Source organism: Cryptomeria japonica, chromosome 3, assembly GCF_030272615.1.
Source record: "Cryptomeria japonica chromosome 3, Sugi_1.0, whole genome shotgun sequence".
Classification (NCBI taxonomy): domain Eukaryota; kingdom Viridiplantae; phylum Streptophyta; class Pinopsida; order Cupressales; family Cupressaceae; genus Cryptomeria; species Cryptomeria japonica.
In genome coordinates this window covers 452799068-452824874 of record NC_081407.1, presented here as the reverse complement: position 1 = coordinate 452824874, position 25807 = coordinate 452799068, and the positions used below count along the sequence as shown (strand labels likewise).

At 35.4% G+C, this 25807-nt stretch overlaps 1 protein-coding gene across 1 annotated transcript in view; it reads left to right on the top strand.

Moving 5' to 3' along the window:
• The window catches only part of LOC131874236 (uncharacterized), a 29429-nt gene extending 4308 nt beyond the window's left edge, over positions 1-25121 (top strand). The window contains exon 2 of the mRNA XM_059217518.1: positions 24825-25121. Within this exon, the coding sequence (XP_059073501.1) occupies positions 24825-25121 (297 nt within the window). The remainder of the gene's footprint in view (positions 1-24824) is intronic.
• Positions 25122-25807: the final 686 nt, after the last annotated feature.

Below are 25807 nucleotides of genomic sequence, written 5' to 3'. Positions count from 1 at the left end.
AAGAATCTATGATGATAAAAAAGTAGTTCATTTGGATACCTGGAGATGAGTATTTATCCATACAAAAGATAACAAGGAAATCTAACATTATTAGATGGTGAGATCTAAGGTGTTTTTGAAAGAGTGATGCCCTAAAATTGGTGGTGGTCTTTGTGGCTATCAACAACTTGTGAGGAGTAGCATTGTTGTTATAATTGTGACATATATGCAAGGATGGGGCTGAAATTGTATAAACGCTCAACAAACCTATGTCTCCTTGCATTTTACAATCTCCCTTATTAGATTTTGAAGTAGGAAAAAAAAAGGAATTTATAACAGTGTATCGGTAGCGAAATATTTATTTTTTGTTACAATTTTATAACTCGATTGGTTGTGATATTTTAATCTTTTATGCAAGAAGTTGTATTTAAAGTATGGTGGTTTAGGATATGAATATAGAAAGGAGTAGAGATGTATTTACTATTTCTATATTTCTCTTTTGATTATTATAGGAGATGGGGTCATGTTATCCTAGATTTTAGCTCACTTAATCCCTAGGAAATTTGCCTATTTCTAGCCTGCATCCTTAGCATGCATGTCAAGGTGCTTTTCAAACCTCCTCATGCGTAGTTAGGTTCCTTGAGAAATAGTCTCATTTGGTCCCTTTATTTGTCTTCTAAAAAATTGTCAAAAGTTTGTTTTCTAGAGTTAGTCTTTTTACTCTTCATGCATTTTGTGTTTTAAAACCCAAAATGAAAATCTCTCATTGGATATGTAATTCGGGTTTTAAGACCTGAAATACACATTCATCACCAATGAACATGCACTTCAGGTTTTAAAATTCGAACATATTTTAAGTCCATCCTATGTGAAGTTCAGGTTTTAAAACTTGAACTGCAGGTCATCCATGTTGCATAAATTGCAAATCGAGTTTTAAAACCTGATTGCATATTTCTCTCTTGTCCCACATGCACTTCGGGTTTTAAAACCCGATGTGCACTTTCCTTGCATTTCCTCACACACATGTAAATCGGGTTTTAAAACTCGATTTATGTCACTTTGCACTTGTCACTTGCACATCAGATTTTAAAACCAAATGTGCACCTTTTGCATCACATGCACATCAGGTTTTAAAACATGGGGCACAACCTTTATTTCCACGTACATGTCAAATGAATTTAAAAACCCGAATGACATGTTTATGCATTGTCACTTGCATTTCAGGTTTTAAAACCTGAAATGAACATTTTTGGCCACTAACATGCATTTTACCCAAAATGCACATTTATCCAACCTAAGTGTAAATTGGGTTTTGAAACTTGATTTGCATGTATTGCCAACCTTTTGTGTGAATCGGGTTTGAAACCCAATTTGCATGTTTTGACCCATTCTTGTTGCAAATCGAGTTTTAAACCTCGATTTGCAATATTTACTCTAATATGTCAGAATTTTTCCAACTCTGGGGATTCTTCAATTTAGTACTACAACTCCATTCCAGATGCCAAATTCCACACACTGGGACCAGATGAATTTGAAGCACAGGCTACCTTGCTATGATATAAATACTACTTGACAAAGGATGTTGATGTTGAAGATGTGTTTCTAGACTCTTAGTTTATTTTCATGTTGTCAATTATGCATGATGTTACATGTAACAATAACACAAGTCCAAAGTAAAATAGGACTCTATTGAATAAGTCAGGTTAATTGTAGGTTTCCTATTTTTTCTCATAGCTTCTCCACTATATATATGAGAGTGCTCATTGTAAATAATCATCTTTTGGCTAATGCATCGAAACTTTGTCAGATTGGAGAGCTATCATAGACTTTGTGCTTGTAGTGAAAATCTGAAACTTCTTTCAATAAAGAAATATAAGTTGTTCTCTAATCTTTGTCTTGGAAGCACTTTGTGGTATGTGAGAGCGTTCTTATGTCATTCTTATCTTACTGGCTTTAGAGATGGAATTGTGCATTGTGAGAAGTTATTAAGCTAGAAGCTGAAAAGGTGAAGTGTTGTAGACTTTGTGCTATAATATTTTATTGTGAATTGATTATCAATTATTGGTAATGAGGTGGAGACTTTGTGTTGCACCAAGTTATCTATTTAGAGTAGAAAGATTGTGGTATATGTGCTACAATTTGAGCTACAAGTATATTGCAACAAAAGTTTCGAGAATCAGTACCATAAAGATCATATAAGACTTTGGTCTTACAATGGTCTTATTAGTTTGTAAATAATCACTAGTACATCTTCGGGTTATGCTTTTGTTTAACTGGAAGTTTTATCAGTTATTATTGCTTAGATTAGTATCTTGTGATTATTTTTTTGTTGTAAAGGAGAAATTATACTCTGAAGTAAGAGAGTTAGGCTAACACTTATTCTGAAAAAAGAATATACAGTGATTGTAACACCCTAGAATTGTTTAGGAGATAGAAGAAAATAGATACTAATTGTCTTGTTGCAATAAGAAGGCAACCTCCCCTTTGTGAGGAGAGATTCAATCTCATCGTACTATGGCTGAAATCCACATTTTGTAAACCTTCATAGTTTACACAATTTTCAAGCAATGGGTCATTAGAAAATTTTAAATTCTCAAGAAAACTATAGTGATAATGATTTGGTTATTTTGCACATTCATATATTTTAATTTCAATGTTTGAATTTCATTTAGGATAGATAATTTTATTTTTGGATGCTCATTTTTTCCTTCTGAAGGCAAGTTACTCCTACATTTTTGGATGCAATTCTTTGTGTGATTGTGTTGTTGCCCCTATGAAACTTTTCTTGTAGGCCTCTTTCTTGTTAGTCAGTTATCGGTTAATCCTCAAGTTCATATTAGGTCCAAGTCAATTGTCACATTAGAGGCAGTGAAAGGTGGCAGAGTGTTAAGTCTTGTCGCATGTTACAACAATAGTACTATACCAATAGAGATGTTACTATGGTGGAACCTATGGAGTTCATAATAACAAAATTTGTCAGTCTTGAGACTATAAATAAAGACAACATTGTCACATTGGCCTATGCATGGAAGAATGTCATACAAGAACTCTAGAATTTTAGACTGTAGATCATCTCAAACAACTTGAATAGTAGTGAATATGTAATAATAATTGCTAATTCTTTTCAGCATTGGAAAATTCATTTAGACGATTAATAGGATAGCATTTAATTTCTACAAGTTAGTGCACAAATATAGCTGACGAATATTGTTTGAAGTGAAGAAAAAAATTAATGTCAACAAAACCCTTGTTTGTACAAAAGGACAAATTCTCTATTTCTATGTGAGAGCCTCACAAAAAATAATTTCGATGACTTTAGAGTTCCTTGTTCACTCATGGTTCTTAGTCTATCCCAATTAATCTCCTTAGTTTACTTTGGGATGAAAAAATGGGGTTAGCAAGACCTCTTTGATTTCTGAAAAATTTGTGGGTATGTGCACGATCATGGTAGGCCAAAAAGTGCCAATGGAAAAAAAATGTGTTTTTTACTTTGTCAAACACACCAAATTCCACTTTCACTTTTTGTATCAGTAGAGGAAAAATTGAATTTGGTTTGTTAATACCAAACCAAAATGGATATCAGTTAGTGAAAAATATCTATAATTAACGAATATCCATTAGTAATGAATATCTATTATTAACAAATATCCATTTCCTAACATCATTGAACTATGATGCCATGTTTTCCAAAATGAATATCCATTTTATTTAGCCTAAAAATGTACTTTAGTAAAATGTGATAACTTTTGCATTTCTTATCGAATTTTTTTTATTTTTTACAAGCATTGGAAGGGTGATCCAAATACCTATTAAATGGATAAGGTAATTTTATTAGATTATACACCAAAAATTAATTATAATCATTTGAAGTTAATGCTTCATTTTTAAACTTTAAATACTCGCAACTTTTGCATTCAAAGTCTTTTTTTTCATTTTGTTGCTTCCAAAAGAATTGAAACATCTATATATTAGTAAATAATGAAACATTTTGATTTTGTGTACTAATGAGACTAAAAAAAATACATTAATCATCATCAAAGGTTGCTTGTCTTTGATCCTATGCACACCTTTGCCAAAGTTGACCTAGGAGAAAATGTCTTATACCTCTTTGTCCTTCTCTCTATTTACTTAGGTATATCTTACTCTCTCCCCCTCTCCTTATATCTTCCTTTCAATTCCATCTATTTCCATTTCCCTTGCTCTACTTCTATCTATATCTTTCATTTATCTCTTCCTTCTCTACTTATCTCACTCTGTTTCTCATCCCATCTAGATATTTCCCAATTTTTATATGTCTCTACACATATCTCCCTCTTTCTATCCCTATCTCTCCCTCTCCCGCTCTATCCCTATCACTCCCTATTTTTATATCTCTACTAATCTCTCTTCTCTCTATTTATCTTTGTCCCTCTACCTTCCTCTACATGTACCTGTTTATTACTTGTCTATATCACCTCCTTTTCTCTCCCACTCATGTCCCCTCAATCTCTATCTCCCTATAGATCTATATTGATGCAACCATAACTGGTAAAAACCCTCAGAAGAGTCAACTGGCTTATGCAGCAGGAGAGACACAACGAAATCAACAAGAAAACATAACAAATTCATATAAACAAATCATATTCAACTCATAGAACTTCTGACAATCATCCAATAATCATCAGATTATCATCAAAGAACATCGGGTAATTAACCGATTAAATGCAAGCTTCAAGCTAGAAACAACCCAACCGGGACTCTAAAGATCAACTAGATCACAACATGTGAATCTCAATCCTTATTCCAACTTATACTTCCTCTCTCCCTACAAACAATTATATAACATCATATTTATACCCACCTGAATATATCTGGGTCAGCCTCAAAAGATTACATTCACCAATGCAGGAAAATGAAACGTGTAATTAGGTCGGCCCTAAGATTTAAGAAATCTTTCCAGAAAATAACAACCAAGTGATGCCGTTCAATAGGAAGGTCGACCTCATGCCAAAGAACATCGGACAAGACCCGAGATGGATCCTCACACCAATAATTGCACTGGTAATAAAGGAAAACCAACCGATAAACACAAGAACTATCCCGAGAACCCAGAAATAGCCAACCGGAAGTGATAACTGACCGAAGAAGAACCCAAATGAGCTATAAATTTGGATTCAACCACATGAAACTGCTAGGAAATTGCAAACAAGATCTACCACAAAGAACAAGCAACTACCGGTAAGGATACTAAAACCACACAAAGAACTAAACAAGAACAGAACTGAAAGGAAATGTTTTTTGGTTGATGCAAGATTGCTCATTGATCAAGGATGCTCCTGCATCAAACAAACCAGGTAGAAAAAGATATTCTATGAGAGGCAACTCATGAACATCTAAAAGGATTCATAATGAAGAACACATTCTTATTTCTGATCCAAACATCTTCTTTATCTGCCAACCTTTTCTTTGGCACCTCCGATGCCTCAATCGGTTTCTCTAACCTTTGACTCCCTTTGTTTTTCTTTCTTTGCTTCAGATCTACACATTCTCCCTGTGCACTATCTTCTTTCTTCTGCAACTCAGGATTTCTTTTGCCACAAGACTTCATCCGGTTTGTCACCATGAGCTCTTTGTCGATCGGTTCCATCAAACTCATCCGTCAGATCCTTCTGTAAACTCATGTCACCCTTCGGTATAACCTCTACAACTAGTTCTATCAATTCTTTCTTAAAATCCTTCGGTATAACTTCTGCAACCGGTTCTATCAATCCTTTCGGTATAGCCCCTATCATTGATTTCTCGGTAGTGCAACTTCTTTGAAGACTCAATCTCTTCACCTCCTTCTCTTTCTCCTTCAAAGAAATCAATGTGAACTTATACCCATCCTTTTCAATAGTAACCAGGTTTCTTCTATAGTCATAAATAGCTCCTCTATCATACTGCCAAGGGTTTTCCCAACAAGACATGACAAACACTCATTAAGACAACATCACATAAAACTTCATCTCTGAAAGGCCCAATATTGAAACTCACCAAACATTGTTCCTTTATCTCTATCTTTTGATCATCTTTTAACCAACTTACCATATAAGGACAAGGGTTCTCAAGCCTCTTCAAGCCAAGCTTCTCAACCATCTCCTCAGATACTAAATTATCAGTACTTCCACTATCTACAATGACCTTGCAACACTTACCACTTGATTTGCATACCGTCTGGAAAAGACTCTTCCTCTGAGTAGATCTAGTATCCTTTCTTTTGAACATAAGGGATTCTCCTTGCTTCGATGCACAATCAGATCCAGTACCATCTAGTTCTTCACTTGCCACACAACTTCTTGACATTCCTTGCTTACATTCATATAATCTATGTCTGGTTTCTCCACACTTGAAGTATTTGCCAGGGAGTTCTCTACCAATATTGCTGCTACCCTTCCTTGGTGTCTTTTGTTCCGGATCTTTACTCCACTTAGGTTTTGACTCCTCTTCTTCAACTGGTTTCTTCATACTATCATTCATCTTGAATTTCTCCTTTCCCTTATTCAGTTGTCTTCTTCTCATCTTCTCCTCAGCCTTCAAACCATACTGGTAAGCTTCTTCAACTATTGAAATCTTCAACATACTCATCTCATCCTAAATGTTAAAATCTAACCCATTGATGTACCTTGCCACCTTTTCTCTGTCCATCTCTCTATGTTTAGATCTGATTACCACCTTGTAGAATTCCTCAGTATATTCCTTCACAATCATGTTTCTGTGTTTTAGGTTCTGTAACTTCTTGAACAACTCCAGTTCATAGTCTCCCGGTATGAACTTGGCCTTCAACCTTGCAACCATCTATCTCCACCAGGTGATCTTCAATTCACCATTCTCCACTTTGTCTGTCTGCAACATTCCCTTTTAGCTTGGTATGTGCCAACCGGACTCTCTGCGTGTCCTTGACATCCTCAAACTCAAAGTAGTCCTCCAACTCTCTGATCCAATCGATTAGATCCTCCGGGTTCAACGTCCTGGAAAAGTTAGAAACCTCAACTTTATGCAATTTACTTGCTTGTGCCACTGCTTTCAGGAATCTTTCCTCTCTCTCATCTTCTAGTCCTTCAGCTTCCTCAAGCTCTTCACTGGCTTCCTCAAACTCATCCTCAGAGTCAAGGTTTCTTCACAAACCAGCCCAAGAATTCCAGATCTCATTCCTCACTTCATTCTTGAAGTCTTCCATCATCTCCTCTACCCTCTGGGGGTTCGTTCTCCTCGATGGCATCTCTTCTTCCACTCTGGTAAACTGCCTCAAATCAGCAATCTGACTACCGGTTTCAATTGCCTCCCCTCGATGATCTATTGAACACACACGCAACATGCCTCCAATCGGCGATCTTTCCACCTCAAGGAATACCTCAATATTCATAAATGATTCTTCCACCAGCCGGTCCATAACCAGCTCTAATACCAATTGATGCAACCATAACCAGTAAAAACCCTCAAAAGAGTCAATCGGCTTATGCAGCAGGAGAGACACAATGAAAACAACAAGAAAACATAACAAATCCATATAAACAGATCATATTCAAGTCATATAACTTCCGACAATCATCCGGTAATCATCAGATTATCATAAAAGAACATTGGGTAATTAACCGATTACATGCAAGCTTCAAGCCAGAAACAACCCAACCAGGACTCTAAAGATCAACCAGATCACAACATGTGATTCTCAATCCTTATTCCAAGTTCTACTTCCTCTCTCCCTACAAATGATTATATAACATCATATTTATACCCACCGAAACATATTCGAGTCAGCCTCAAAAGATTACATTCACCAATGCAGGAAAATGAAACGTGTAATTAGGTCGACCCTAAGATTTAAGAAATCTTTTCAAAAAATAACAACCAAGTGATGCGGTTCAACAAGAAGATCGACCTCACACCAAAGAACATCGGACAAGACCCAAGATGGATCCACATGCCAAGAATCATGTCGATAATGAAGGAAAACCAACCAGTAAGCACAAGAATTATCCTGGGAACCCAGAAACAGCCAACCGAAACCGATAATAGGCCGAAGAAGAACCCAAATGAGCTAGAAATCTAGATTCAACCACATGAAACCACTCAAAAACTGCAAACAAGATCTACCATGAAGAACAAGCAACTATCGATACATACTGGTAAGAATACTAAAACCACACAAAGAACTAAACAAGAACAAAACTGAAAGGAAATATTTTTTGGTTGATGCAAGATTGCTCATCTATTGGGGATGCTCCTACATCACATATTCATGTCTATCTATGTCTCATTATCTCTAAATATCTCTTATTCCCTCCATCTCTCCCTCCACTTGTCCTCCTCCATCTATCACTTCCTATCCATATCTATCTCTACCTCCATCTTCATATCTCTATCTCTTTCCCTATTCATCTGTCTTTCTATATCTCCCTCTACCAATATATCTCTTCCTCTATACATGATTAATCTATCTCTACATCTCTCTTCCTCTCTCACCCTCTCTATGTATCTCTCCCTTTCTCTACCTTTATCTATTTATTTACCCCACTCTATATATATCGTTGGTTCTCTCCCTCTATCCTTCTCTATACCCCCTCTATATCTCTCCCTCTCTATCTATCTCAAACCATAATACTTATTTCTCTCTTTATCACTCTATCACACCATCTACATCTCTCTATCTATCCAACTTCCTCTTCCTTTATATCTCTCTATCTCTTTCTCTGTGTATCCCCCTCTATGTCCCCCTCTCTATCCCTACCTCCCTATCTCTCTATATATTTATCTCTGACTTTACCTATCTCTTTCTCCATATCTATTCACATCACTCTCCCTTTATCTTTATTTCTATCTCTATCTTCCTCTCTTTTTTTATCTCTAGAAATGTATCCCTCTTTCTATCCATCCTTGTCTTTCTCTCTCTTCCTAGACCTTAATATCCATATCTATATTTGTGTCTCTATCTCTTTTCTAGGTACATCTATCTCTCAAATTTTTACCTTATGTCTCTCCCTCTATTTATCTCTTCATTTCTCTTCACCCTTATATCTCTCCTTATCTTTATCTTTATCCTTATACATCTCTATCTCTCCCTCTCTTAGTCTCTTCCTCTCTATATATTTATCTCTTCTACCTGTCTTTATATGTCTCCCCTCTCTTTATTTGTCTTTTCCTCTCCCTCTCTATCTATATTTTCATATATTAAATCTCTATCCCTATTAGTAATGGAGCTTGATTATCTTTCTAATTTAGATGTTTTTGTTTTACCTACATTCAGATCTTAGTTCTTCATGAGATATTTGGAGTATCTTTCCACTTTGACTTTTGTTGATAAGGAGGGAGAGGAGAAGAGAAGTGTGACAAAGAGGGTAATTGGGGGGAAGAGAGAATGAGAGAGAGTCAGGGATAATTAGGGGGTAGGGGAAGAGAGAGAGAGAGAGAGAGAGAGAGAGAGAGAGAGAGAGATAGATGGGGAGAGACAAAGAGAGAGTCAAAGACAAAGACAAAGATAGGGAGAGATAAAGAGAGAGGGTAAGTAGGGAGAGGGGCAGAGGGAAGTATCAACAAAGCAAGAGGGGGAGAGAGGAGAGAGAGAGAGAGAGAGAGAGATGAGAGAGAGAGAGAGAGAGAGAGAGAGAGAGAGAGAGAGAGAGTTGGGGGTAATTAGGGTGTAGGAGGAGAGGGTGAGAGGGGCAAGTATCAACAAAGGGGGAGAAGGAAAGATGGGGAGAGGGGTGAAGAGAGAGATAGAGAGAGAAGGTAATTTGGGAAGGGGGAGAGGGAAGTATCAAGAGAGAGGGAGATTGAGGGTAATCAGGGGGAAGGGGGAGAGGGAATAATCAAAAGAGAGAGAAAGAAAGAGAGAGAGAGAGAGAGAGAGAGAGAGAGAGAGAGAGAGAGAGAGAGAGAGAGAGAGAGAGAGAGAGAGAGAGAGAGAGAGAGAGAGAGAGAGAGAGAGAGAGAGAGAGAGAGAGAGAGAGAGAGAGAGGTAATTGGGGGTAAAGGGAGAAGGGGAGAGAGGTGTGTTAGAGAGATGGTAATTGGGGGAAGAGAGAATGAGAGAGAGTGTTGGTGGTAATTAGGGGCTAGGAGGAGAGGGTGAGAGGGGAAAGTATCAACAAAGGGAGAGAGGGAGAGAGAGGTTCAAAGAGAAAGGTCCAAAGGGAGGGAAGTATCAACAAAGAGAGAGAGAGATGGGGGGTGGGGGGAGATGGAAGTATCAACAAACAGAGAGAGGGGAGAGAGCCCTTTAATCACCTTCCCTATATCTCTCTTTCTCCCTTTGTTGATACTTCCCTCTCCTCCCTCTCCCACTCCCTTTGATTACCCTCTCTCTGTCTCTCTTCACTTCTCTCCCCATCTCTCCCTCTCTCCTTTTTTTGATACTTGCCCCTCCCCCTCTCCTCCTACCCCCTCCTAGATCTATCTCCCATTCTGTCTTTCCCCCAATTACCCTCTCTCACACACACACACCTCTCCCCCTCTGTCTTTATTGATACTTCCCTCTCCCCCCCTTTCCCCTCTCCCCCTCCCCATAATGTTGATGCAATATCATAAAATTGACATAACATGAACATGACCTAATCAATCACACATGATTGAATGAGGATTGTTATGATTTTCTCCAGGATGCTTCAAGAGTATGGAGGGATGAAATGTTGACTTGAATGCTTGAGAATTCTTGTTGATGACTAATCGGTGTATGCATGAATGATAGGGTATGGAATTAATATCAAAATCAATTGATAGGATGTCTTTGTATAGGGTTCCCTAGGTAAATTACTGATTAGGCCAACCTCCAATGGTCACATTGAGGCACAAGGACCAAAATCTATTGATTAAGGAGGGAAAGTGCCAAGTCCTATTTAAATTAGGACTGTTTTAAGGGGGACCATCATGCCTACAACACCTTGGTTTGGATAGGGTTCTCCAAGCACCCTTGTCTTCCCAAAATAGGGCCAACAAGCAGGTGAGCATGAGGACAAGGTCCTGGGATGGTATCCACTCAGTGGTGCAACGAGATGATATTAAAATTGAAGTAAGATGGGCCAAAATGAGCATAGGAGAGAACTAGAATGGGACACACAAAAGTACAGGCACAAGAATGAGGCGTGAACTGTATCGGTTACAATTTATGATGCTACGAGAAGTTTTCTTTGGTTTTATGAACTTTTCCCCATGTGACTAACATTTTTTTTACCCAAAATTGATGAAATGAAAAGGGTTTACTAAGGAATTTGTCAACTTTCCACCAATATAAATTATGCTTTATTTTGAATTTATTAAATTATTATTATTATTAATTTTTTACATACATTATGTCTAAAGTCCTGATTGATAGGGTGATTGAAAAATATTTATAACTTTCAAATGGTTTAACATTTTTCAAATAAAAAATATGCACCGCATTATATGTTTTATATACTATAGGATTTAAAAAATAATAATTTCATAAAGTTTTGACCAAGATATGGTGGTTAGATATACAAGTTTACACATTTTTAAAAAGTTATAGTAAAAAAAATCATAACTAATTATTTACTTAGCGAAAAATTACAAAAAAAAAATGCGCCACATCCGAACATGAGTCCTCTACTTACATTTAAAGTGGCATTAAAAAATATTATGTTTTTCTTGTACTTAGGTTGGTTATACATACACTTGCTTTTAATCGTTTTCCTAAAAAAATAGTACTATTGCTTTGAAATTTCAATTTTTCACCAAATAGATTTATTTTCTTTTAGAAAACAACTAGTATATTAGAAATTACATTCAATTTTCTACAAATTTTATTGTTGCATATTTTTCAAATTATGTTGATAACCTATTCAAATTTACATGTCAAGTTGCTTAACTTTGTTTTTCTAAATTTTCATCACTGAAGGGCTTATTTTGACCTACCATGATCTTGCACATGCCCTTGTGAGTAATATTTCCCCTGATTTTCTACAAGTAATAGTATTTCAAGCATGTCAATTCCCAAGAAATACTACTATGTCATTTGCAAATGAACTAAAAGGCTTAAAACATGTCATTAGCAGCATGTGCAAAATAGCACTAAAAGGTAATGTTCAAATTTGGTAATCCCTAAGTACCAAAATTTATTAAAAGGCTTGAATAATCACTATGTAGCCAAGTTATTGATGTTGTAAGACAATATATATAGTTCTCATTAGACAGGCAAAGAATCCTACTACTATTGGTGGTACCAATTGCAAAACTTGAGGTGCATCAAGATGCCATTATAGCTGATCACTCACCAAAAGAAATCATTTAGGAGTCTATAAAAGATATATATTGACTATAAACTTCTATAAAGACAACCATTGATTATAATTTCCTTAGACAAAGCCCAAAATACTAAATTTATAGATGATATATTGTTGCTTCTTTTAATATGACTTGAGAAATTAAAAATCAACATTATTTTCATTTTTTTAATACAAAACTTGATGCCAGTATAGTTGGTCTTATAGGGTGAAGACTATAAAAGGTATTTTGACCTTTTTTTTAAATTTAAAGCAACTATATGCTTCTAGGTAATTATCTCTTGTTGATCAAACAATCATCCAAATTTGAAGATAAGCTTCATGATGCACACTGATCAATATTTTAATAAATATTATGAACATTTAATGGTAACCGATGGGAAAGGCCTCTTACAAATGGACTGATTTGAACTATCTATCAAAAAAATATTTAATGTGGTGAGGCTCAAGCCCAATTTCTCCCCCACACTTATTATAATAACCAAATTTGAAGCTTAGATGCAAAGAGAACTTCTGGAGTGAGCCTTTTGTAATTGCACCCTTTTTTGGTGTGTTAACTTCCTTATTCTCCATGGGTGAGTTTTCTAGTCATAGGGGCTCCAATTAGTTAGTACTTCTTCTCTTCTAGATAATATCAGTCATGTTATAGTACTCTTAAAATACATAAATGAGAAGAGGACAAAAGAAAAATTCAAATATCTAATTGTGTACATGGTCGACAAAGTGATTAATATGATGCATATAGAGTTTGATTTGGAAGAGGCAGTCAGGAAAATGGTGTTCACATTTGAAAAGGATAAAAAACTTGGGCCTAATAGTTTCCCATTAGTCTTTTTCTTTTGTAATATTCATAGGAGGAGAAGTAATAGATTTTGTCCATGAATCTCAAAAAAATTAATCAACTTTTATGGAATTGTATGCAACATTTAAAGCCATAATTCATAAGAAGTAGGAAGTAGATTAATTCAGTTCGTATGATCCATTTCTTTATGCAGTAAGTCATTTGAAGATACCTCCAAATTCAAAGTCAAATAAAGTTCTTTAAGATAAAATCAGAGAAGAGTAGTGTAGTTTTGTTAAAAAGGGTAAATTTAGGTAGAAATACATTTGCATGCAAGGCTTTACATTCATCATTACTTAATAAAAAAACTTATCTTTTTTATCAAGTTGCATATAAGAAAATTCTATGACAAAGTCAATTGGTCATTCATGAATTAAGTGTTATATAAAAAATTAGGTTTGATAAGGTGCATATGTGAAGTGGGTCTAGGAATGCTATATTACAAGAATTCATTACCACCGTCCTTATTTATAATCATGATTCATAATGGACATTATGGAAAGGGTTGTTAAAGGAGGGAAAATCTAAGGAACTCACACTGTTGACAAATATTGTCCAATTTCCAACATTGGCAATATACAACTAACACAATTCTAGGAGGTAGGTCAACAATCAAGAAGCAAAAAGCTTCGAAGAAATTCTAAAATTATTATGACAATTTAGCAAGATAGCTGGATTATTTAGTGAAATATAAATTAAAATATTGCAACACCACTATGGAGGGAAAATTGGCTAACAATAATTTAAAAAATGAATGGAGAATTCTTACTTAGGTCCTATCTAGTATTCCTCTCTTTCAAATCAATTTCTGGATAGAGTGTAGTGAAATGCATCTAGATAGCAAGGCACTTGGCCTACAAAGGAATAGAGTATAATCCCAATCAAAACCATTCTTCAATAAATACCATTACATATGATGCGAATCTTGAAAATGCTTGAAAAGATTGCAAAAAAATTGGAACTTTTTTCAGAAGGGCATCTCTAAAGACAAGGGTGCATCTCTTCATTGCCAGGAAATATGTCCTCCAAATTTTTTCTAGAGGATTTATGAGGAAAAAGAAATCTAAGCATAAGGAACAACCTCTTAACAAAAAGACAACCAACTTTCAACAATGTGATAATGATAGCAAAATCAAAACTATGCCTAACAAAGATAACATGCCTTTATTGCATTCTACTGAAACCATTTAATTAATCTAGTAATTGTAAAGTACGAGATGGTAGCTTTCATACACATGGGTCGATCACCAAAGCGCTTGGTATGTTCTACATATTTATTTGATTTTGTTGTTTTTTCAAGTGCTCTCGTAGAGAATGAAATAAATTTGCCGACTTATATTGCATTCTATATTTTTGTTTGTATTTGGCTTGTGGATGTAGTTAACATTTTCAATTTTGGGTTCACAAGAAGAGTATAGAGATACACCAAATTGTGTAGGGGAAAAAGTGAGACTAAGTATGGAAACCCTAATCCCACTCTCATACACACGCATGGAATATGAAAGAGCCTAGGGAGGTAACACACATCGACTAATTCTTATGAGAAAGAGAGAGTCATGGATTACCTCTTAGGTTTTCTATTCCTTTGTTGTAAATGAGAGAGAGGAATGATGCAAAATGCAATCTAACCTAGAAAGCAAATAAGCTAGCAAACCCTAATCTGAGAATGCAGATCAAAGAACAACTGATACACTTTTAAACTGTATAGATCATAAGGAAAAATTAGAGGTGCACTTGTGTCTAAAATCTGGGTAGAAACGTCTGGGACTAGGGTGCCACGCCACTATCCTGATTCTGCAATTCTAGAGCTGCAACTGACATGAGGGATTATGAGATCTACAAAGTAATATTCTGTCAAGTCTTGCTGACAGGGGTAGGACCATGGCACCACGTCACTATCCTGGGTAGGACCAAGGCACCATGCCCCTATCCTTAATAGATTTTTGCACTTTTGAGACTTGTGGGTGGTGTTGATGCCTTTTCTTGATCTGAAACTGCCTCTAGATGCCTGTTTCTGCACTTGCAACTGAAAAGGGAAGGTTTGGGGTGGCTATATAGGGTTTTCCCTTAGTCAAACCCACGTGTTGGTGATTTCCACCTCCACAAATAGCCGATAATGTACTAAAAATGTGTGTGCAAGAACCTTGAGTATATGCAAGATCCCAAGAATGAAAATAAACAACCTAGAGCAACCCTAAAGAGTAGACCCTAATTGCTTATAATTGACAAAGTAAATGCTCTAAATCCACAATGCAAAGTGATCTAAAGCATGAATATGAATAAAAAAGAATCTTATGCAAAGACATAAAAACAACATGAAACCATACCCAACCCCAAGGGAGAGGTACAAGCCAATCGTCAGTCGGTAATCTCCTATTGTTCTTCTACATCTTCAAAATCCCCCAATTGATAAAATGATGCTTGATGAATGTTGAATACTATTGAAGAATTCAAAGATCTACTCTTTCGCTGCAAAGAAGGCTCTAATACTCCAAAAACCAGTTCTTAGATTCTTAGAAGAAGGCCCCTTCAAATGAAGAAAGAGAGATCTTAAGTATGAAACCCTAGATCTTAATTTCATGTTTAGGCCGACCTAGGATTTGAATTTCTCGTTGATATTTTGGGGTTAAGCATTATTATATCATAATATTGTGCTCCCAAAATTTCAAGGAAAAAGTCACGGACCATGTGCATTTGCGCGATGGTCCGACCAAAAATTTACTAAATTTTTGGCGTCATTAGATATGATGATATTAGAGTGCATCCCAAAGTTACAACTGATTTAAACATGTTTTGATATGCGAAATCGGGCCTAAATGGTCAAAATAAGATATAATTAGGGTTTATGATTAAATGATTCATTGGAGAAGTAAGATGAAAAGGGGCACACTTAGGGTAAAGGGCCCAACTTTATAATGTGTAAAGTGATGAGACATGACCTTAGATTTAATTAAATTAATTAATTAAATGCTTAAAGGGGAATGAGAAATGCAAGATGCAAAACACACTAAGGCGAGTGCTAACCTAAGTGTGAAATTGTACTACCCTAGCAAGGGTGTACAATTTACAACACTACACAAATAATAAAAAATAAATATTATTTGATGGTAAAACTGTGACATATTTTTTACTCTGAAATATGACTGCATATAGAAGTTTATGATTAACATGTTTTATTGTCATATGTGGCAACATGCAAAAGATACACAATTTGTTTAACAAAATGCATGGAAGTCTAACCTGATAAGTTTACATTGGGTGCAACAATTCCCAACATTCCCCAGAAGGAGCCAAAACCTAAGATTTCAAGTCAAGTATGCAATGCAAAAAATTCAAATCTAAAATATAGAGATTGTGCAGTTGTAACAACTCTAATTGTTTGGCCAATAACTGTTTTGTTGAAATGCAATGAAGCCTTATGCTAGATATGCACATAACATATTTATAACTATAATTATGTGAATTATTGATTTGTTGAACATGCCTATATGCTAAGGGGAGGGGGTGAATCAACACACACTAAAATTTAGTTATTCATCAATCCTTAAAACATTAAATCTAGATTTGTAGAAGTAAAGAACAAAACAAAGCAAGAACCACACAAAGAAACTAGAATTTTTACGTGGAAAACCTAACGAGGGAAAATCAATGGTGAGGATCAACTCACAATATATAAATAACTATTACAATATTTGTTTTAGGCACGTTGTCAAGGAAGCTCATTGCCAATTGGACTTGTAAGCTAAGACACATTGTCCTAGGACAAGATACAAGGACTTGCGGAATGAAGATCACTTCTTTAGGGCAAGATACAATATCATGATTATCACAATATTACAATAAATAATATTGGTTGAACTATTGTAGAAGTATCTCATGTGTTGTTAATGTAGTCCTCTTTGAATCTCAAATTTGATTTTGTCACACTAATTCAACACACTACATAAACTTCTCATTAAAGAAAGATCTCCATACAATATAATCAATATACTCACTATACCACAATTCACATATGATTTTTTCCTTATATATACCTGTAGACACATAAAATTTGTCATCTTAATCCCGGGTGGATCGACTTCATTTTTATGCAGTATTCCATCAAATATTATCCATTAAATATTATTATTTATTTATCATTAATTCATTAGAACCATTATAAATCATTATCATTTAGCAATTATTAATATTATTATTATTATCACTTATCCATTATTATATTATTATCATTTCATGCATCCATTTATCTATTTAATAATATTATTTATCATTTATTAATATAATTATCATTTACCATTTATCATCTGTATATTTAATAATAATAATAATAGGCATTCACATCATTCATTTATGTTTTCTCCTTTATCCATTTGCATCCACCTTACACATGTGGGATTAAAACTTTCAAGACATTATTTATCCCATATTCATCCCACAATGTGGACTCACCTAGAGAACATCTATAAAAACCCAACCCTCTTTCATTTGGACGATATAGCAATCTAGCAATTAGTTCACTTTTTGCATTCTTCTCTTGCATTTTCCTTTCTTTATCTTTCTTTGCATTCATCATTTCAAATCTCCATTTTCTCATAGCTTTTCATTAGTGCTTTTGAGATAAATAATGTTAAATTTGAAATCTTGAGGAATAGGAGTGCAATAGAGTAGAGTTTGATAGTGCGCATGTGTATTAGTTTAGGTATTTTTTTATGTTGCATGCATGTTTGTTGCAAGTACTTCATTGTTGGATGTTGGAAAATTGAATCTTGTATTCAATCCATTTCCCTCATCTTCAATACCCTTCGCAATATCCATAAACTTCTATTAGGTCGGCTAGATAACACCCAAAAGGTGAAATGTGTGACAAGGCATGGATTTACTCCAAAACATAATATAACTTCAATAGTATAGGTGGTAGATCAACCCAACACATCTTGGCCCCAACAATATGACAACATACCATAAAAATGTGCTTCACCCCAAAAAGAATAGGTCCAAACCATCCACAAACACATGAACACTTTGGGTTGACCATAAATAATATAACTGCTTCTCAAAGATTGATCTACAGAACAACCAACTATCAAAGCATAACACAGATCACCAAAGAATACATGTGACCCAAAAATAATCCAACTAATCATTGAAATTCAATGCACAAGTAGAAGATCACTTAATTGTCAAGCACTCTATAACAGTGGTTGACAGTGAAACAAGTGCAAGTAATAAATATTTTGAACATCATTATACCAAAGGGCCTGAAAATCCTAACATAGGTCCAAAATGTTGTATACAACATGTTCCCAAATCCACACTCAGAATTTTCCATGTGGGAGAATGTGGAGCATTCTTTAGTATGACTTGAAACTACACTTCTGATAAATTGAAACAAAAAAATCAGACATTCATGACTTTTTTGTAGGTGATAAAATCAACTAAAAACTAGATATCATGCACAAAAATCATCACCAAACCAAACTTTGGATCCGTACTTGCAAACTAATGCAATATGGAGATATATAGAGCAAAATGCTAACCCATAGACACAAGTAAATTCACTAACTCAACACTTAGACAAATTTTCCTTCAATTGTTTGATTAAACCATAAAAATTAGCACATACCATTGACTCCAGATAGATAAGCAATAAACTAATAAGCCTCGGTATAGACTGTTGCACCAAATAACATCTTGTCACCCCATCTCCAATCATATGGCCATTTGAAATATCACCTCCAACATCTGATATACCCATCATGCAATCATCTAAAGTATCATAAAATATAACACATTTATGTCTATCCTAAACTAAGAGACAATACATATTTCCAGACATTAGCGTCGATCAATGACAACATACATTGGCAACATTCTCTTACTTAGATCAACAAGTCTCCAATAATCCCCCCTTTTATCATTGAGGACAACACCGTGTACATATCAACAAAAAATTGTATTCACTCCCCCTTAGCTCATTTCTCCCATTTGACATCAAGGACAAAGGGAAAACTATTTACACCGATCAAAACTAAACTATACATGCTCCCCTTAAGAATGTGCACACATTTCAAAATCCCCCCCCACCGCCAAACTAAATTATCCTTCTATGAACTATACACAAGTACTAAATAAAAACTTCACCATAACACAAAAATTTCTTATCAACAAAATAACTCATTATGATGGATACAAGATGCCCTTGTAGATAAATTTGAGTTACGCTAAGGTGTATTTCCATTCATTTGATGCAAAGGAAAGAAGGTGATTTTGACACTCAATCTTTAATAGAATATTCTCTATGTCAACTAGAGTGTCGGGAGCTCTCATCTCCTATTCTCCTTTTTTTATTCCTCTATAACTTATAGAGGGGGGTAAGCCTCAGATCAACAATATCTTTAAGTTGATTGTACTAATTTTTTATTTGATCCTTCTGGTCCACAAGCTATGATAGATGCAAATATAGATTCTCAATTTTCACCTTAGTAATTCTATCCTTATCCTTCTTCAGATCATAAGAGTTGTTAGACTAAGCAATTCAAGACTCAAGGGAGTCTATGTGATCTTTTATGTTTTTAGTGGACACCGACCACCCATGAAAAAACTGCTACAATGCAATAGCTTCACTTACACACTTTTGAAAAGTTTTTAGGTTATCCTGTAGCATGGTATGGGCAATGACACATCTATCTAAATTATCAATCAAATTCTTCTTTGTATCCTTCTCTGCATTAGACTTCAATTCAATTGTATTATTCTTTAAAAGAATCATTAAGCAACTTCAGTTGTTGTGTACTCAATAAAGTTGTGTCAATTTTTACATCTAGAAGTCCTCCTTGCAAGACCTTGACTGCTTCTTCAACAAGCCTATACTTCTTCATGTGCTCTTGCACATATTCCCTTTTAGCATATGCACTTAATATATCACTCAATTGAAATTTATGAAAGGGGGAAATGGAAAATAGGTCAATCTATCCCTCATGAGCTGGTACGTACAACCATTGAGGATTTATAACTATTCTAAATTGCACCTGAAATAAATATTTGAAAGAATCTCTAGAGGGAGATTCTTTCAAATATTTACAACAACACCCAAATTCATGTCACTAATCTCAATATATTTTGTTGAAGCTCACGTGACCAATGTTTGGTGGACACAACAATTTTGTTAACCAAATCCTAATGGGAGTTTTGCTTATGCATGTGTTCTAATAAAACTCAAAAAAACCTTACGCAATATGTAATGGTACAAAAGTGACCTTGCAAAGGGAAGAACTATGTTCCCTCGAGAGCCAATTTCACAACATACATTCAAATATCTCCAACTAGTGAAAGTGGTGAAGATATCTAATTATGGAAATCGAAAGAGCAGGCGATAGGGATTTTTTTATATGAATCTGAGCGTCTCAATCAAGGACACTAGTGTGACACACAAACGTCTGTATGACGCACTATAGTCATGTATGGACCACTAACAAAAAAATGCAGAATACAAAGAAACCTATGAAACCTAGGAGTTATAAACATAATAGCAAATATAGTGATAAGAGAACATAATAAATAACAAGATTTAAGGGACTAAATGAGAAGAACAAATAATACAACAAATCTCTGTGTAATTGAATGCCTTCAAGAAACCTACACACTGTTAGGATAACCGGTGAACAACTGAGAGGGGGGATTGAATCAGTTGTTAACAGATTATGAAACTTTAAGCACACAAAACCTTTTATTGGAATGCATAAACCAAATACCAGAATAAAAAATATATCAATTAAGCACAAACATAAATCATAAACCAAATACCATGCATCCACAACACATAACACAAAAATTTGTACGTGCAAAACCTGGTAAAGGGAAAAACCACGGTGGGAAGCCTACCCACAGTTAGATGATACTTTTGTAGTAAGTACATGATCACAATAAGGGGCCTGTACATGCAGGAAGGCCAATAGCCTAGAGCGCACTGCTCATCACAAAGGAGCCTCACTAACTATAAAAGATATCCAAACTACAATCCTGAAATAAGAATGAACTGCAAGAATAACATCTCCTATGGCTGAGTACAGTTCCAATTAAGCTCAATGTTGGAGGTCTTAAACCTCTTACACAAACCCAATTCGATCACCTATGATTAACCAAAACCTCTGCATATGATTACAATTTTATTTGCACACAGATAATCCCATAACCCATGACCACATGCCATGATCTACAAAGAGATCTTACATCATATTTATACCAACCTGGGACCTAAACAATTAGGTCAGCCACCTAAAAGATAATACAATAAATCCATTACATAAAACCACAAACCAATGATAATCCAAGTCGGCCTAAGACCAAAACAACATTAACCAAACAATAAATCCAATCGGTAACGCATCGGGAGCATCCACCAACACGTTACATAAACTGATCCATAACCTAATAGAATAGCATTAAGTCCGGACTTAAAATAGATCATCATAAACCAAATGCAACACCACTGATCAACTGGAACATGAACAAGATAACCATCAACATCCCAAAACCTTCTAGAAGCCGCACCAACACCACTTATCAAATCCATCAAAAGATCTTCAATAAAGCTCTGTCGGTACAACCCTTGCCAGTAACCAAAAGGCTTACTAGAACATATGATAGCTTCCGAATCACCAATATTGAACCAACTAAATGTGACATGCATCTGAATAACATGAATAACCAAACCAAACCAATTCCACCAATCAAAATATACCGAAGGCAAAAATACTGATCAACATAAAAAACCGACCACTCTATCAGAACTCGGTAGACAACCAAACAAGCTAGTGTTGACATCAATGATAAACATCAATGCAACAAATAATCAATTCCTCCAAATTGCCAACAGACACATACATAAAAGAAAAATGTTTGGGGTTGTTTGGAGACTTGCCTCAGTCAAGTCCTTATTTTGGTGTTTCCACCTCCACAATGGATGGACAGATAGATAGATAGATAGATAGATAGATAGATAAAAATGTAAATAGAAAAGATAATGATTTGACAAATAAGGGATAAGATAAATCCTAGATGCTTAAAGACGTAAGAGAGATAGAAAGATATTACTATCAAGGCTTGAGAAAGCCAAGAAAGATACAAAGAGATTATTGTGAGAGCTTGAGAGTGTTGTAGCAAGAGAGAGAGTAAGAGAAAGTTGTGTGAGCCAAGAGAACAAGAGAAGTTTCTTGAAGAACCCAGAGAGAGAGCTTGAATGGAGAGAAATGATGGATTTAAAATGAGATAATAGGAGGGAAAGAAGAGGTTAGCGAGTCATTTAGAAGAGTATGAGACATTTCCACCGACCAAGATAGGTGAAAAGTGTCAAAATGCACATAACCGACATTTGAATGTTAAGATGTCATAGGAGGAATGTTTGATGGTAGTGGACCCACATGAATCACACTAAAAAATAACAAGCAACAAGAGAAACCCATGGCTAATGCAAAATGGAAGCTAAAAAAATATTGTTGAAAAGGTGTCCCGAGCATCCTGAGAGGGAAAAGGCTAATGCAAGGGTTAAAATGAGCCTACTCAAATGCTAGGGGAGTGGACACTAAAGTGGATACAAAATTGTATGTGGAATGGCACGGGGGTATGCAATTTTTGACACTACACAATAAAGCTCAAGAAGTGGACTCTAGTCGATGGTAGTTATATTCTCAAGTATACAATTGTAATATTTGTTTTAAGTCATGTTTGGACACCAACCAAATTTACTTTATTGAAACCCTAATATATCCTCCAATCCCCAAATTTTGACTTCGAGACAAAAAATGTATTTTACGAAGTGACAGTTCTAGATGGTAGATATGTGGATTTTTTATTGCCCTTATTATGGTGCTGGATTTACAAATTAACTACAACAAACAGAAGCAAAATGCTAAATTCAAAAGTGAAACATTAAAAAATATAAGTACAATTACAACAATCTAGCTTAGTAAGTAACCACATTGGCAAGTTGCATCCTACGAGCCTTTCATCAAGTGGAATTTCACTAAACCCAGATAGTTGCCATGAGTTTTTCATTATGCATGACGTATTGCTATACAATTTTTTGTGGATGAAACTATCTATATTATTTAAGAAGAAAAGTTGTCAACACTACTACCACTTGTGTTTGTTAGAGGGAAGTTTCTTGATAGTCTCATGGTTATGCATATTTGTAGTGATATTGTGCTAGTCTTAAGGAAGAAAGGGCCTTGTGATTTTAAAAGTTTCTTCTATTCAGACTTGAGATTTTGATTTTTAGTTTACAATCAATGTTAGAGTTTTTGTTGAAATAAATGAGATTATATGTATGCTTGCTCCTCCAAGGGACATACTAGAAACTCCTAGAGATGTACCTCTCAAATAAATATTACGATTGATCTTGCCCACCATATTGTTAGTCTACTATTTATCAATGTGATCACAACATTCCAAGCTAGCACACTAATGGGAAGTTCCCCTAGCTAAATCTTGTTATTTCACTTGTTTTCATAACTCCTATTGATTGAGAAGAAGAAGAAACATAGAGTAGATGCTATCACAAGTTGTGATCATATTCTTTATGGTGAGGACCTAACAAATGGTTGGGACAATTCCCCTAACCATGGAAGACATCATTGGGCATAAAAACCTAAATACACTTCATTAATGTAAATTTTGGGTCCATAGACATCCAAACCTTCTAAAATTGAAACAAAATTTTAATAATTTAAATAAGTGAGGCTTTACGATCAAATGAATTTGGGTCCTCTATGGTTTATAGATCCATAGCTTAAGGATATTGGACACAATCGTTATATTAAATTTAACTACAAATGCTTATGAGTGAAATCTATGAAGCTTTAAGATCAAATGAGATTGGGTCTACTATAGTCTATAAAATTAGGTCTTTAACATCTTGAATACAAGTTCAATATACACTTTGACCTAATAAACTTTAATTCCATAAAATAATTTCCTTGTACCTCCAAGTTTGATATTGTTGGACATGAAAAGTGACTTAATCAAGGTTAAAAATGTCTTCTAATTTTACAAAGAACATTTGAAACACCATACTTGAACACATAGATGAATTCTAAGCTAATGAAAAGTTTTCAAGTTAGAAAGGACTTTGTGGACATAAAATTTTGAAATTATTGGATGCTATATAATGAGCAAACTAGGAATCACAAGCTTGAACCCTTATCAAGGAAAACCGAGTTTTTCCACATTCTCACTTCTTGCAAGCTCGAGTTAATTTATATAACTATGGGTGATCCCACAATAGTGGGTTACAATTTCACCCACAAACAAAAAATGATTTTGGCAAAAAAACTATTAACAGGCACCTTCGTACGAACATATGTGTTCGAACGAAAGCTCTTTTGTTGACCTTCGTACAAACAAGAAGCCTTCATTCAAAGGGGGGTTCTAATGAAGGTTCCTCCAGGGGGACCTTCGTTCAAACGCCCAATGACACTTCTTTTTTTAATATTAAAAGGGTTTGTTTGAAAGGGGGGTTAGAATGAACCCTCCTTCATTCGAAGGGGTAATTTTCTACCTCTCCCCCTCTTCTTGTAGTTTTTTGTAGATTCTTGGGTTTCAAGGCTTGGGTAGAGGATTAAAATGAAATCAACTTGATAAACCCATCAATAGGATTATAGTCCTCGAAATGAGTTTTGCATAAAGTATAGTTTTAATATATTTTGGTTTAATTATACATTTTTTAAGTTTAATAAACTTTTTTTTTCACCGAGCCTATTAATGGGTTGTTGAGGGTTAATCTTCAGAGTAAGGGTGAATCAATTCCAGAGTGGACTCCGCCAGATAAGGGATGGATTAAGATAAATTTTGATGGTTCTTCGAGGGGCAACCCAGAGATCTGTGGAGTTGGGGTAATTACTCGAGATGATTGGGGCAATACTCTGGCCATTGGTGCTAAAAGATTGTTGGATGGATCGAACAACGTTGCTAAGTGTCAAGCGGTGTTAGAAGTCATTCTCATGGCTAAGAAATTGGGAGTGAAGAAACTCCATTTGGAGGGAGACTCTTAGATTGTGGTGAATGGGATAGCTCGAGGCCGAATGGAGGTGTGGCACTTAGACAAGCAGGTTCGAAGAATGCAACTATTGTTGGGCGGTTTCAAAGATTTTAAGGTGACTCATGTCCTCTGGGAAGCAAACTTGGAAGTTGACAAACTTTCAAATGTGGGAGTGAATGGCTCCTTGGAAAATAAGTTTAGATTGTTCGAGGACTTTAGAAATTTTAGTCCTCATGATTTTGATTTTGGTTAGATGGCTTATCTTAGAAAAGTGAACCCGAGCTTGTTTGTGAAATGACCATTTGTAGCCATGGACCTGTGAGAAGTAATGATCCTCGTGGTGTGTGATCTACGACATTATTGTAAGTGGCCTAGCAGTGATGGATGATGATGGAGGCAATTGGTGTGAGTGACTGGTGATGATGCTTAGTTTTTTGTGATGCTTGTGGAGTAATCATGACATGTGATGGTGGTGGCTTTTAAAGGCCTTTGTGTTTCATTCCCTGGCATTTTGTAGTGGTTGTTTGGTGGTAGGCGGAGTGTTCAGGTTTTGGAGCAGTTGCGAGTAGGGATGGAAGCAAAATTTTCGTGATGTCGGACGGGCAAATGCTTGCATTTTGTGGCTTGATCTTGAGGAATAGGTTGACGAATGTCTTCAGAGTGGATGGAGAAGATTTTTGGAGGGCTGTGGGGTTGTTG